Below are 13,157 nucleotides of genomic sequence, written 5' to 3'. Positions count from 1 at the left end.
TAAGCATGAGTAACTGTACAAGGATGCATTTGGGGAATTCCAGGGTCGGGAGTTTATCTGTAACTCTAAAATGTAGAGATTCTCACTGTACATGTGTGCTTTTATGTGTCAGTTTTCTTTAGATTTGGTGGTTTATTTATACCATCCATATAAAGAACATGAAGCATGTAAATTTAGAGGGGATATTAGGTGCCAATCTCAACTTTTAAGGGAACGAATCCATGTCATCATAGATTAGACAAGTGTAGAATGATTTACTAGTGAAAGTTGCAAAAGTTTGGTGTCCAAACCTTCTCATCTTCCTCTCCTGGTTCTGTAGTAGTCTAATTTAGTTTCAAAAGAGAACCTCTAGAGGATGGTCTTCCCAATTGGTAACATGGATTTGAAGACCACAGTATCTTCTATCATGTTGATATGAGAAGCTTTCTTTGCTGAACATCAACCGTTTTCACTGTCAAAACTTAAGAGTAAAAAGGTCCAGTCCTTCCCTATCCTTAGCAAGATCAAACTTATTATTTGGGCTTTACATTATGGCAGTAAGAAGATGATGCCACTATTATTTTGATGATTAAATCCTTTTATGCTTATCTCGGGAAACTTGGACCGGTCGAAGCTTTTCTGGTGCTGTCAGGCCCTTATCCATGCCAAAATGTGCCTAGCTTATTCTCAGAACAGAGAGAGCATGCTCAGCTTAGAAATCCAATGATCCCGTGCTGATATTTGTCAGCCTTTCATGGTTATATTGTTCCTGATCAAGTCTTTGGGTTCTCTTATTGTTTATTTTCGATGTTTTGAGATCGATAGTTGGGATATGTTAAATTATAGTGTTTAGTGCAGGGTCTTTTTAGTCTTTTTCTATTCATTTATGTTTCTCATTGTTTCTTTCTTAGCTCACTTAATAAAGGGTAATAATGTAATTTCGAATATTCATTAACATAAATAATAAAGTGGGTTGCAGTTGAGACTCTCAAATTCTTGTGTCTTCAGCCTTATTTCCTTCTCAATCTTCTTCTCTTCTATTTCTTTGTCCTGGGATTCTCCTAGGATTTTTCTCCATTTATTTTGTGTTTTTTACAGGTCTGATCACAGGGTGTTCTCTGCTGCAATATCTTTCTTTCAATAATGATTTGTTTTAATCTTTATTATCAAAAAAGGGTAGCATCCCTGACTGCTATTATATTGTGTTCGATGGCATCCATTCTTTTTGTTGTTGCATTCAAATAGAAGAAAAATGTGCGACGTCATTCTAGATATTTGTTTTTTCTTTAGTCTCGTATGCTTTTGGTGGGTAAAAACTATATTGTCTTGATGCATTCCAAATATCAAAGGTTATTGGACCTCTAAGGAGCCAAATTACTAGGATCATGGGGATCATGGTCTGAACTACGAAATTAGCTGTGTACTATGAACTATTTACAGCTTAGTTGCCTCTGGTTGGTGTTCACATTGTTTTAGATATTCTGAATTGTCTAATTTCAGATTACTTGTTTCTTTGGTGAGATGAAGAAATTGAAGTTTAGTCCTAATAACAAGGAATAGATATAAACAATTAACCATGTATCTGAGAACTCGATTCCCTTCTTGCCCTTGTTTATTGTAGGCGCTGCAACTGGGACAAGATGGAAATTCTCCTCATGGCTTCTTCAACGGCCAGAGATGTCAAATGTGTCTGCGTACTGATCCTCTGCATAAAGTGATGGAACGGTTGTCAAATCCAGGTGAACCTTTTTCATACTTTATTTTCTATTATTTCCCAGTGTTAATTGTTCATGACTGGCTCTTTCTTGGTATCTTCAACCCCCAAATTATTTGTGGGTTCAGGAGTGAGGCGGCTTGTAATTGTCGAGGCTGGCAGCAAACGTGTAGAAGGTATTGTTTCCTTGAGTGACGTGTTCAGGCTGTTGCTTGGTTAGCTGGAAGTACCGTGTAAGAATTTCATAATAGGAGTGCCCTGGTGTTAATTGGAGAACCTACAATCTATGGTGTCATTCATTACTCGTCCTGGCCCTTTTCTGTGCATGCCTCACTATTGTTCGTGGGCGATGGATGCTCTCATTTATTTTGGAATCTTTGATTGGATGGGCCTCAGGTTCGAAAGCCTGGTCTTAATTAGGATAAAAGGCTGAAGAGGTCTGTAAATTGAGGGGATTCATTTTTTTTCCTTTTTTCCCTTTTTTCATTCTCCCCTAACCCTAATTATTATCAAACTCAATTCTGCTGCTGATATGGTTGCCCTGTCTGCTCATAGTTTACCTACTACTAACAGAAAGTAGGAAGAAATGTGAAAACAAACTCAACGACATTGGTGACGGGTTGTCATGATGCTATCTATGCCATTCACTGTAGTAGCGGTCATGGTTTATGCCGTTACATGGGAATTAATATTGTGGGTAAAGGGATCATTTGTCTATTCATTACAAGTCAGGTGTTTTGTGCTTCTTTTGTTTTCTCCAGTATGAGTATGATAATGAATTGCTTGCAACTTTGGACTTGGAAATCACGAGGCGGCCGACTACAATCGGGGAAAAAAAGGAACATGGGTCACTTGACATTTAATGCAGTATTATTACCCAATATTTTTCTTTCATGTTGAATTCAATCTCCCCCAAGCGTTGTGTAGTTTATAACCTCATTTCCTGTGATTCAGGCAAGTCTCAAGTTATAACCAAGTGACAGAAAGCAATTTTAAGACATGTATCACAATTCTCGTCATGTTTTGAATGCGCATGGATACCTGGGAAACCTTAAGAAATTTGAAATAAATTTAAAAAATATAACATTAAATATTAATTTTAGATGATCATGAGTAAGTCTACACGCACAAGGATAAATACTCTTCATCGAGGTTCAACGTGGCCATGCGCAATGGTCTTGGTTAAAAAAAATTGAAGTTACAAGAATTGAGCCATGGCAACTTTAGGAAGGTTATTACTTATTAATCTAATTCCCAGCATTTCATTTATCTGTTGATTACAAAACCTATACGCATCCTATGATGCCCACCGATATGGTTCAATACATTTTATTTTTTTTCCTCCAAGTGGCTACACCCATCCCCCAAACCCATAAAACCCCCAACTCAAGTGCAGGCAGCATTGAACCCAAGTCGACGTCACAACCAGCAGGAGACCTTACCAACCAGTTGGCACCTTGCTCACCCATACTTAGAATGCTGCTTTTAATAGTTTACGTTAAATGTGAACTTGTGGGTGGCACTTGATAAACATTGAAGAAAATTACATTATTAAAGAAGGTTACACTATTTTATGTGCTATCTTGTAATCCCTATGGGGGATATCTTCCTGAAAACCAAGTTTCAGGAAGAGAGTGAGAATGGTCCATTAGAGGTGAGTGAGAGGATGGGAAGAGGAAGCGACACAGTTTTAGGTGGCGAGTAGGTGGAAGTCAGTACTGGACATTGAAGTGAAGAAACTTCTCGTGGAAAGCGGAAAGGCAAGAGGTAGAAATCTCTTAAAGGTAAGAGAAGGTAGGAGGGCGACGATAATTCAACTGGAGGAAGCATTCCTCTGGCTGAAAGGTTTCATCGATGGAGTACTCCGATCCGTAAAAAATGTAGGGTGGAGAAATATATTGGAATTGGAAAGGAAGAAATTTGTAGTGGAACTAAGATGCAATAGGAAAGGATGGTTCATTACCATCACCGAGTATTTTGGGGACCGGAAACAAATGGTCTGCTTACCGGAAGGGAAGAATACACGGGGTTTGATAAATTTCGCGGCTGAGTTACAGAAGTTCTTGGCTGCGGCCGATAACCATCTGCAAATGAAACACGAACAAGAATAGAGCAAAGATGAGAGTATGCATAAGACCTCGAGTCAGGCACTGAATTAGGACTCCAGCTACGGAAAGGTAATAGCACTCTCAGGCAAGGGTTTGAAAGTCTGGTTTAAGGATGAGAAGGATGAGTGGGAGAAGATAGATGATGGTGATTATAATCAGCAAGGATGTACAGGATTGGAGGAAGGTGTTGAAAGCTATGATGTGTTACATAGTAATGCCCTTAGCTCCAATCAGGTTGATGTATCTTTTGACATTTATTGTAAATGAATAAAGTACATAATTGATTTATATCATTGTGGTGTGTTTCTGTATAATACTTTTAAACTGGACACTTATGCCTTTATCTCCAATCAGATTGATGTATCTTTTGACATTTATTGTCAATGAATAAAGTACATTGATTCATGTCATTGTGGTGTGTTTATGTGTAATATCCTTAAACTGGACACTTATGAGACTTGTGTTAGTTTAAAAACTTCACAGCCGTTGGATAGATCTGGGGAGATTTATCCTACCAAGGCTGACACTAATGTATTGTCAAGTTGGTTGGGGTGGTTTGTCTCAGCTGCCAGAGTGAGACCTGAGGTACATGTAGTGTGATTTTTCTTGAGACCCAGAACTGGACCAAATTCTAGTATTGCCCTGGACTTTGGAGATAGATGGACAAAACTGGAATGTTACAATTGACCCTTAGACTCGATTATGGTACTGCACTGGGAGTCGGATTGGACTGTCTTTGATATGCCAATTAGTGAGATCCTTAGAGGGGGTTAAAACCTGGGTATGTTGGGACAGTCCGAGAATTCACCTGAGTGGATGATCATAGTGATAGGATCAGCCCTTTGTCGGATAAAGTGAATGATCGGGGAAGGTGCTCTTTCTGATGGAAACCTAAATTGTTGGTAGTTTAGGTTTTAATATATATATATATAATGTTTGCAAAATGTTTTAATTCCCGGGATCCATGTGAGTAGAGAGTGCATCACTGTACCTTGCAGCCGAGGGAGATGTCCTCTATTGTTGGGTAGTGTTTGATCATTATGGGCTGAGATGTTAAGTGTAAAACCATTGAGGGTAATAACTGATGGGCTAATCTTGCATATGCTAACAGTTCTTGGATTTTATAAGGTGGCTGGATCCAAGAACCATTTATGGTAAATGTTGAGCCCATTAAGAGCCCACGGTGATGGTCTCAGGGGTTTACTGTCTTTTATAGTGAATTCGGCCAGACCTTGTAACAGAGGCTAGGCTGAACCCATGTGGCTGATGTGTAGATCAATATTAGGGTTCCATGCCATACAAAGAGAGCCAACTGGGCATCAAGTTAAAGAGTAAGTGAGAACATAAGCTTAATGGGCCTAAGGTCTAATTCGAACTGGGCTTAAGTTAGTTAATTAAAAGGGGGTTAATTTAGTTTTAAATTGATTAGGATTAGCTGAAGGATAAGATAAGTCTTATCCATTTAAGAGTCCAGATCCAAATATAAGATTTGAATTAAGAAACTCTCTCATAATTAGATTACGAGGCTGATCTAGAGAAGTCTAAAAGTAGGGGGCGGATTCTTTAGATTACACACAACAGTAAACTGTAGAATTCTTCCCCAGTTATTGCCATCCTTACCCAGTTCAATCTCCACTTGTAGATCTGATTAAGAAGAGTTCTTGATATTGTTTGTTGGTAGAAGAGGCAATCTGAAGTCGTGCTCACCAACCCTTGCTTAATTCTTGCTGAAGAATTCAGGTTCTTGCTAAAGAACTACCCTGTTGATCATGCTTCACTACACACCGTGTCATCTACAATGAATGCGGGTTTTGTTCTTCTCTTTGGGCATGAACACCTTCATTAGGAGTTACTACTACTTCATATCAAGTATATCCCTCACTTCCTATTGGTTTAAGATTTGGTCCGATTTTGAATTCAAGAACGAACATTGAAAATGCAACTTTCTAAATTAGGAAATGCGATTCCTGGATGGGAGAAAAGAATTTTTTTGAAATTTCGCCCAACCTTCCTATAAGGTTCGGCCATCCATATGATGGATCTCCCATCCCTTCATGGTGAACAATCTGAAGCTAGATGTGAAGGTATCTTTAAAGCCATTTTCAAACCGGAAGGCAGTCTTAGAATTTGAAGACTGAAAAAATAGAGTTTTCACAGCTTTTGAATGAGAAGATGGGTTGATATACGTACAAAAATAGAAACCTATGTGTAATGAGTTGGTGCCTCCGAGAGGGAGCTTCACACTAAAAATGGTTGGACTCTCATTTCACCTCTAGAATGAATCAAACCTGGACAATACAGTAAAGATGTTGGGTGGGGTGGTGGAGGAAATCAATATGGAAAATTTTCGAGCTATGGAGGTTAGGGTTAAGGGGGTGGAACAAGAATCAATCCCAAGGGTAGTCAAAATGTTGGTTGATGAAGTCTGGTATAAGATCTGGCTGGTTTTAGAGAAGAGCTCTGGGGGCGAAGCACGAAGGAAGAAGATGAAGGTGACGTGGCGGGATGGTTCGCAGGTGGCAACCATGGGTTGGAGGGAATGGAGGTTGACCAGCAGCGGTCTAAGGAGGAAACTGGAAAGGCGTAGGTGGGAAATCAAGAGACACGCAAGCTAATTAAGGAAAATATTTTAAAAAATTTTGAAGTCACTCGAAGGATAGGGGCCCGCGCTTCTTTTGCTGAGGTGGTCAAGAAGGGGGTTGGACCAACTAAGGGTTTGATGCGGGCCGGGTTGTCCGAACCGGTAAGAGGAGTCGGTGAGTCAACCATGAGTTCGGACCTGGGGCCACGTGCTTGTTTAAGTGAGTACGTGGCCCAAGACGTAAATAAGAGGATTATAGACGCTGAAAAGCATCTATCTTCTTCTTCCTCGAAAAGAACTGGTGTTGGTGTATCAGCTGCGAATTGGCGGAAAGAGAAAATCGACGAATCTCTACATTGGGTTCCCAGACCAGTGCTTGGACCTTCTGGCAGAAGTTGCCCCGTACAGGACCATCCAAACCCCAGGTATGTATGGAACGACAGTGAGAAGGAGGGAGTCAATGAGGGCTAGGTAAAATGTTAGATGGACGACACAGAGATGGAAGAGGATTCAGATGAATAGTCCAGCATAGGTAGTGTTGAGACAGACAAAGAGTTAGAGGCTGAGATTGCAGCAACATTAAATCTTGGCGTCTTGTTCTCGGAAGTTGCAACAGACGGATCTGATTCAGAGCAACCACTACATCAGGTGACTAATAGATTAGCAGAGCACATTGATGGGGGCAAAAATTATGACTTGAACTTAGAAGCACCATTACCAAACCCTGCTAACGGATGGGAGGTGTGTAAGGAAGTGTCTGAGGCTCTCTTGAAGCAAAGCAGGAACGAAGTAGTGAGGAATAAACATGTGGGTACAGAGAGGGACCAATGTAAAACAAGGGAGACAGGAAGGATACCATCTCAGACCCGAACCAAGGGGTTAGGCGACACTCATACACTTAATCAGGATCTGATTGATCCTAAATCCAACTCCCCTTTTCACTCCCAGGTAATCCTAGGTAAATGTATCCATTCGTTTTCGTTACTAACGAGTGCTCTGTGTCCTCTGTGCCAGATTCCAATCCTAGTTCAGAGGTTGTAGCCTATGTAGCAGGGGGAGGGGCAAATAGTGGGAGCAGCATTAGAGAAGACTGGGGGAGGGAGGTAGAAGAAGAGGTGGAAGCAAATAATATAAGCAGAATTCTGGGAAATATTGAGAATATGAAAAATGAAATAGGGGAGAATAATTACCTGGAGGAAGGGCTAGGTTTTTGATAACCCCGCATTTTGATGCCTTAAGGGCATCAATTCAAGGGTATTTTCGGCCTTAGAGTAGTCGAAGTGTACCGTTTTTCCAATTAAAATTAATTATGTGACATCTGAGGGTCTCTGTGCAAATTATGTAGAAAACTGGGAAATTTTTATGGCTGGAGTGTAGTTTTTGGGAAGCTGGTGTGAAGACCAGTTGAGAGAGGGAATGTTTTTGTAAAGAACTGAGAATAGGAAGACGGCTCCTATCTGCTAAACCCAGTTGGCACCCATCCTATTATGTTACCATACTCCCCTCTCCTTAGCAAACCATAGGGAGCATTTTTAACCCATTCTTTTCCTCCTTAGCTAACCCTAGCCGCCCCAGTTGCGTAATCTCCACCATCCACTCCTTCTAATCTCCAACATCCATTTTAGGTCTCTCCTTTGTAGCTTTTAAACCCTAGAGTGCCACCTATTCTGCTAATCCTCACCATTCAGCTCCCCTATCATTAAATCTCAACCACTCCTTCATCTTATATCCCAACCATTCAATCTAGGGTGCCACCTATTCTTTTAATCTTAACCCTTCAACCCTAGATATTCTAATTTACACCCTCCATTTCTGGGCGCCCAAATCTCAGCCCTACATAATATTGGGCGCCCTCTCCTTCCACTCTCAGCCATAGGATCACCCCAAAACCATCTTAGCCATCCATTAGAAACCTTGGGGCATTCCTAACTTTGCTAAATCCCAGCTACCACCCCCATCTTTCTCCCTATTTCAAGTTGTGTCCACCATTCTCTATAAAAAGGGTCCCGGGGGCCCTGTAGAAGGGGTTGGTCAATTCACCATGGTAAGAAGGAATCCTGATCTTGAGAAGTTTAAGGGTAGAGGAAGAGGAGGACACCCAGGCAAGAGGAGGGGTTCCTACTTGCTGTTCGCCAACACCACTACTACCACCTCTGGATTTGAATCCCAACCATTTTTTCTTCAGTTTTAGAATTAATTTATGTTCTTTAATTTCTAGTCCATTTTTCTTTCTTGCAAATTTTACTTTTATTAGATTTAATTTGTACTTTATTTCTTTTCTATACATTTGAAATTCGGCCAAGTAAGACGGAAGGCCTAGCTCGAGAAGTTCGAGGGTCGAAGGAGAGATCCGGAGATTGCTACCTCTGATCGGATACCTAGACATTTTTATTTCGTTCCTTTTATTTGTTTGTTTCCGTTATTTATTTATTTTTATGGACTTGTTATTCTCAGTACTGTTTGAATTTGGTTTTAATGAATTCCATTTTTTTAATTAATTAATTTTATATTTCTGCAACTCCCCTTTGTGTTCTCTTTCCCGGATCTAAGTACCTAATTATTTTTCCCCTACAACTCCCCTTTGGATTTGGAGAAGCTGATCCTGATTTGTAGCTAAGATAAGGAATAAGCCTTATCACTTAAAAAGTCTAGATCGAAATAAAGGTTTGGATCGAGAAACTCTTAATCAGATTAGGAGATTAACTCTTTAAGGTCTACATAAAGGAGGAGGGCGAACTGAAATAAGACACACAATTTGACTGACTTTTCTGCATTTAGTTTTCTCTCTCTTTGTTCTTGCCGCCCTACCCTACTTCAGATCGTTGGGGTGATAGGGCTTCTGAGGCCCATAGGAAGGAATATCAAGAATGGGAAGAGAAGAACTCTCTTTCTCGATGCTACATCGCAGTCTCCCTTGACAATCCGATACAAAGACAATTCGATCAGATCGAAGTGTCCAAGGATATTCTGGATAGTTTGAGGATGATGTACGAATAGTAGAACCGTTCTACTCGGCAAAAGGTCTTAAATATGTTTATGGCCGCTAAAATGACTGAGAGCCAGATGGTTCATGACCATTGTTTAAAGATGATGGGCTACATCAATGAACTGGAGGCTCTCAGGTCAGGGCTTGATCATGCCAACAAATTTGATGCCATCCTAAACTCCTTGCCTCCCTTCTTCAATCAGTTTATCATGAACTATAACATGAACAAGCTAAATGTTAGCCTTCAGGAACTCAGCAATATGTTGTAGAGGGTTGAAGAACTGATAAAGAAGGACAATCCGATAACCATGCTTGTTGAAGGTGGCAATTTAGGTAAGAAAGAGAGGAGGGCAAAGAAAAACCCTAAAAAAAATGTTAGCAAGAAAGGCAAAAGAAGGACAAGACATCGGATGCCTGTCACTTTTGCAAGCAGACCGGCCATTGGAAGAGGAATTGTCCTCAGTACCTGGAGGCCAAGAAACAAGGTAATTTCCAATCTTTTGTCATAGAGACCAATTTGTTGGTCACTTCCTGCTTCCTGGTGTATTGATTCCGAGGTTTCTACTCATGCATGTAATACATTGCATGGGTTCAAGACAAGCAGAAGACTAAGTGATGGAGAAATTACATTCAACTTGGGGACTTCTGCAACAGTTGCAGCTATAGCCATAGGAACTGTAGAATTTGTTTTCAGAGAAGGAATCATTGTACTTAAAGATTGTCTTTATGTACTTACACTTAGAAGAAATTTGATTTCAGTTTCAAAATTGTGCATGTATAGTTATTGTATTTTGTTCAGTAATGTGAATACCAATAAATGAAATAACAAATTCCTTGCATATTGAGAACTTGAGAATGGTCTATATGTTCATCCTTCTCTGGAAACAACATTAACTGAAACTACATCGGAAATAATCCCTAAGAAGAGAATACGTGAAATAGTTAATCCTATGTGCTTGTAGCATTACCGACTTGGCCACATTAACATAGATCGTATCACAAGGTTGATAAAGGATGGTCTTTTGGATTTTCTAACTGTAGAACATCTTCTAATCTGTGAATCTTGCCTTCAGGGTAAGATGACAAAATGACCATTTACAAGTAAGCCTAAAAGATCCACAAGCATGCTTGACCTAATACATACTGATGTATGTGGTCCCTTAAATGTTAGGACACGTAATCGACATGTTTATTTCATAACATTTATCGGTGATCATTCACGGTATGGTTACGTGCACCTAATGAGACATAAGTTTGAATCCTCTGAAATGTTCAACGAGTTCAGGCAAGATGTTGAGAAATAGTTGGGGAGACAGATTAATGCCCTTCGATTAGATCGAGGAGGTGAAAATCTCTTCGATGAATTCCAGGTCTACTTAGGGGACAATGGGATTGTTTCACAATTAGCTCCTCCTACTACTTCGCAACTAAATGGTGTGTCAAAGAGGAGGAACCGAAATTTATTAGATATGGTCCGATCACTTCTTGTACACTCAGAACTACCTACATTCTTTTGGGGGTATGCATTAGAGACTGTGATATACGTGCTGAATTGGGTTCCAACCAAATCCGTTCCTATGACTCCATATGAGCTATGGACCAGTAAGAAACCAAGTGTAAGACACTTGAAGATTTGGGGTTGTCCAACACATGTTAAAAGAACAAGTGTTGACAAATTGGAATCCAAGACCTGTCATTGCCTATTTGTAGGCTACCCTAAAGGCTCTGTAGGATATTTATTCTATGACCCAAAAGAACAAAAGATGTTTTGCAGTCAAAATGCACATTTCTTGGAAGAAGATAACATCTTGAACAATCACCATTAGGAAGTTGTTCTTGATGGGGAGGGCTCAGAGGTAGTGGGAAATGTCCCATAAGCTCTAGATAATAACTAACCTAGAAGGTTTGCTCGGGTATCCAAGCCTCTAGTTCATTACGACTGTGACCAAGAAAGCTATATTGGACATAGATTCCTTGAAGTGGGTAGACGCCATGAAAATCGAGATGGAGTCAATGGAGACCAACAAGGTTTGAACTCTTGTAGACCCACCCCCTAGGGTGAATGCAATTGGTTGAAAGAGGATTTACAAGAGGAAGAAGGGCCCAGATGGTAACGTTGAGACCTATGAAGCTCGTCATGTGGCGAAAGAGTATACTTAGAAAGAGAGAATCGATTATGAGGAAACCTTTTCGCCAGTAGCTATGCTTAAGTCTATTAGGATCTTGCTAGCTGTAGCAACATACTTTGATTAGAAATTTGGCAAATGGATGTCAAAACCACGTTACTGAATGGAGATCTTTTTGAAGATATCTATATGCAACAACCTCATGGTTTCATAGATGTATCAGAAACACATGGTATGTAAACTCAATTGATCCATATATGAACTTAAGCAAGTTTATAGGAGTTGGAACATCCAGTTTGACTCTACTATCGAATAGTTTGACTTTGAGCAGAATCTGGATGAGTCCTATGCTTACAAGAAGACAATGGGAGATAAGGTTACATTCCTGGTTCTGTATGTAGATGTCATCCTACTCATTGGGAATGATGTATGGATGTTAACTACGACGAAAGTGTAGCTTTCACAACAATTCTTCATGAAAGATCTTGGAGAAGCCTCTTACATCTTGGGTCTTCGATTCTATAGAGATAGATTGAAGAGGATAATATGATTATCCCAGTCTATCTACATTGACAAGATTATTAAAAGATACAGTATGGAGAACTCCAAGAAAGGAAATGTTCCTTTCGGGCATAGAGTCACTCTCTCCAAGGGTATGTCTCCCAAGACTCTCGAGGAGATTAAGGGCATGAGAGAGGTTCCCTATGCCTTAGCCATACAGAGCATCATTTATTCCATGCTATGCACTTGGCCTAACATTGCTCTAACAATGAGTGTGGTCAGTAGGTTTCAATCTAACTCAGGTTAGGAGCACTGGACAACTATGAAAAACATACTAAAATGCCTTCAAGGAAAAAAAGAGTTTTGTTTGGTATTTGATGGCAGTTCACTATAGATTGTTCGATATACTGATACTGGCTTCCGGTCAGACCCAAATGATAGAATGTGAATACATCTGGTTACATCATGATGATGGGGTCCTATGTAGTAAGAATAACAGTCCACAACCCAAGCCGAGCACATTGCCATAAGTGTGGTTGCCTATGGATGAAGTGGTTCATCTTAGAATTTGGAATCCTACCACTGTTGTATGACAACACTATTGGTAGATGGGACATCTAGATTCAGAAGGTAGCATCAACGAAAAATGTAGCAGACCCATTGACTAAGCCACTGACATGGAAAGCGTTTAAGAAACACGTGAAAAGTATAAGACTCTGGCTTGTACCCGATTGGACCTAAGTGTAAGTGGGAGCTGTTAGACAGTGTATGCCCTTAGCCCCAATCAGCTTGATGCACACTATGACAGTTATTGTAAATGAATAAAGCACATATTTGATTCATGTTATATTGGTGTATTTTTGTGTACTACCCTTAAACATGACACTTATGAGACTCGTGTTTGTTTATAATATTTACAGTTGTTAGATAGATTTGGGGAGATTTATCCTACCAAGACTGACATTGATGTGCTGCCAAGTGGGTTGGGGTGGCTTGTCTCAACTGCTAGGGTGATACCTGAGGCACATGTAGTGTGGGTTTGCTTGAAATCCTGAACCAGACCAAACTCCAATATTGCCCTGGACTTTGAAGATAGATGGGCAAAATTAGAATGTTACACCTGACCCCTAGACTCGATTATGGTACTATACTAGGTGCTGGA

At 40.1% G+C, this 13,157-nt stretch overlaps 1 protein-coding gene across 2 annotated transcripts in view; it reads left to right on the top strand.

Annotated features, from left to right (window-relative positions):
• LOC148867438 (sucrose nonfermenting 4-like protein) overlaps positions 1–2,453 on the top strand; it is a 35,406-nt gene extending 32,953 nt beyond the window's left edge. For both annotated transcript variants that reach the window (XM_088979123.1, XM_088979122.1), the window contains exons 12-13: positions 1,601–1,718; positions 1,822–2,453. In XM_088979123.1, the coding sequence (XP_088835249.1) occupies positions 1,601–1,718; positions 1,822–1,913 (210 nt within the window). In that variant the 3' untranslated portion in view covers positions 1,914–2,453. The remainder of the gene's footprint in view (positions 1–1,600; positions 1,719–1,821) is intronic.
• Positions 2,454–13,157: the final 10,704 nt, after the last annotated feature.

Source organism: Nelumbo lutea, chromosome 3 (assembly GCF_056320005.1).
Source record: "Nelumbo lutea isolate HS-2025 chromosome 3, American lotus-T2T, whole genome shotgun sequence".
Lineage (NCBI taxonomy): Eukaryota > Viridiplantae > Streptophyta > Magnoliopsida > Proteales > Nelumbonaceae > Nelumbo > Nelumbo lutea.
The sequence above is the reverse complement of the archived record's forward strand: the minus strand, read 5'-3'. Positions and strand labels throughout refer to the sequence as shown.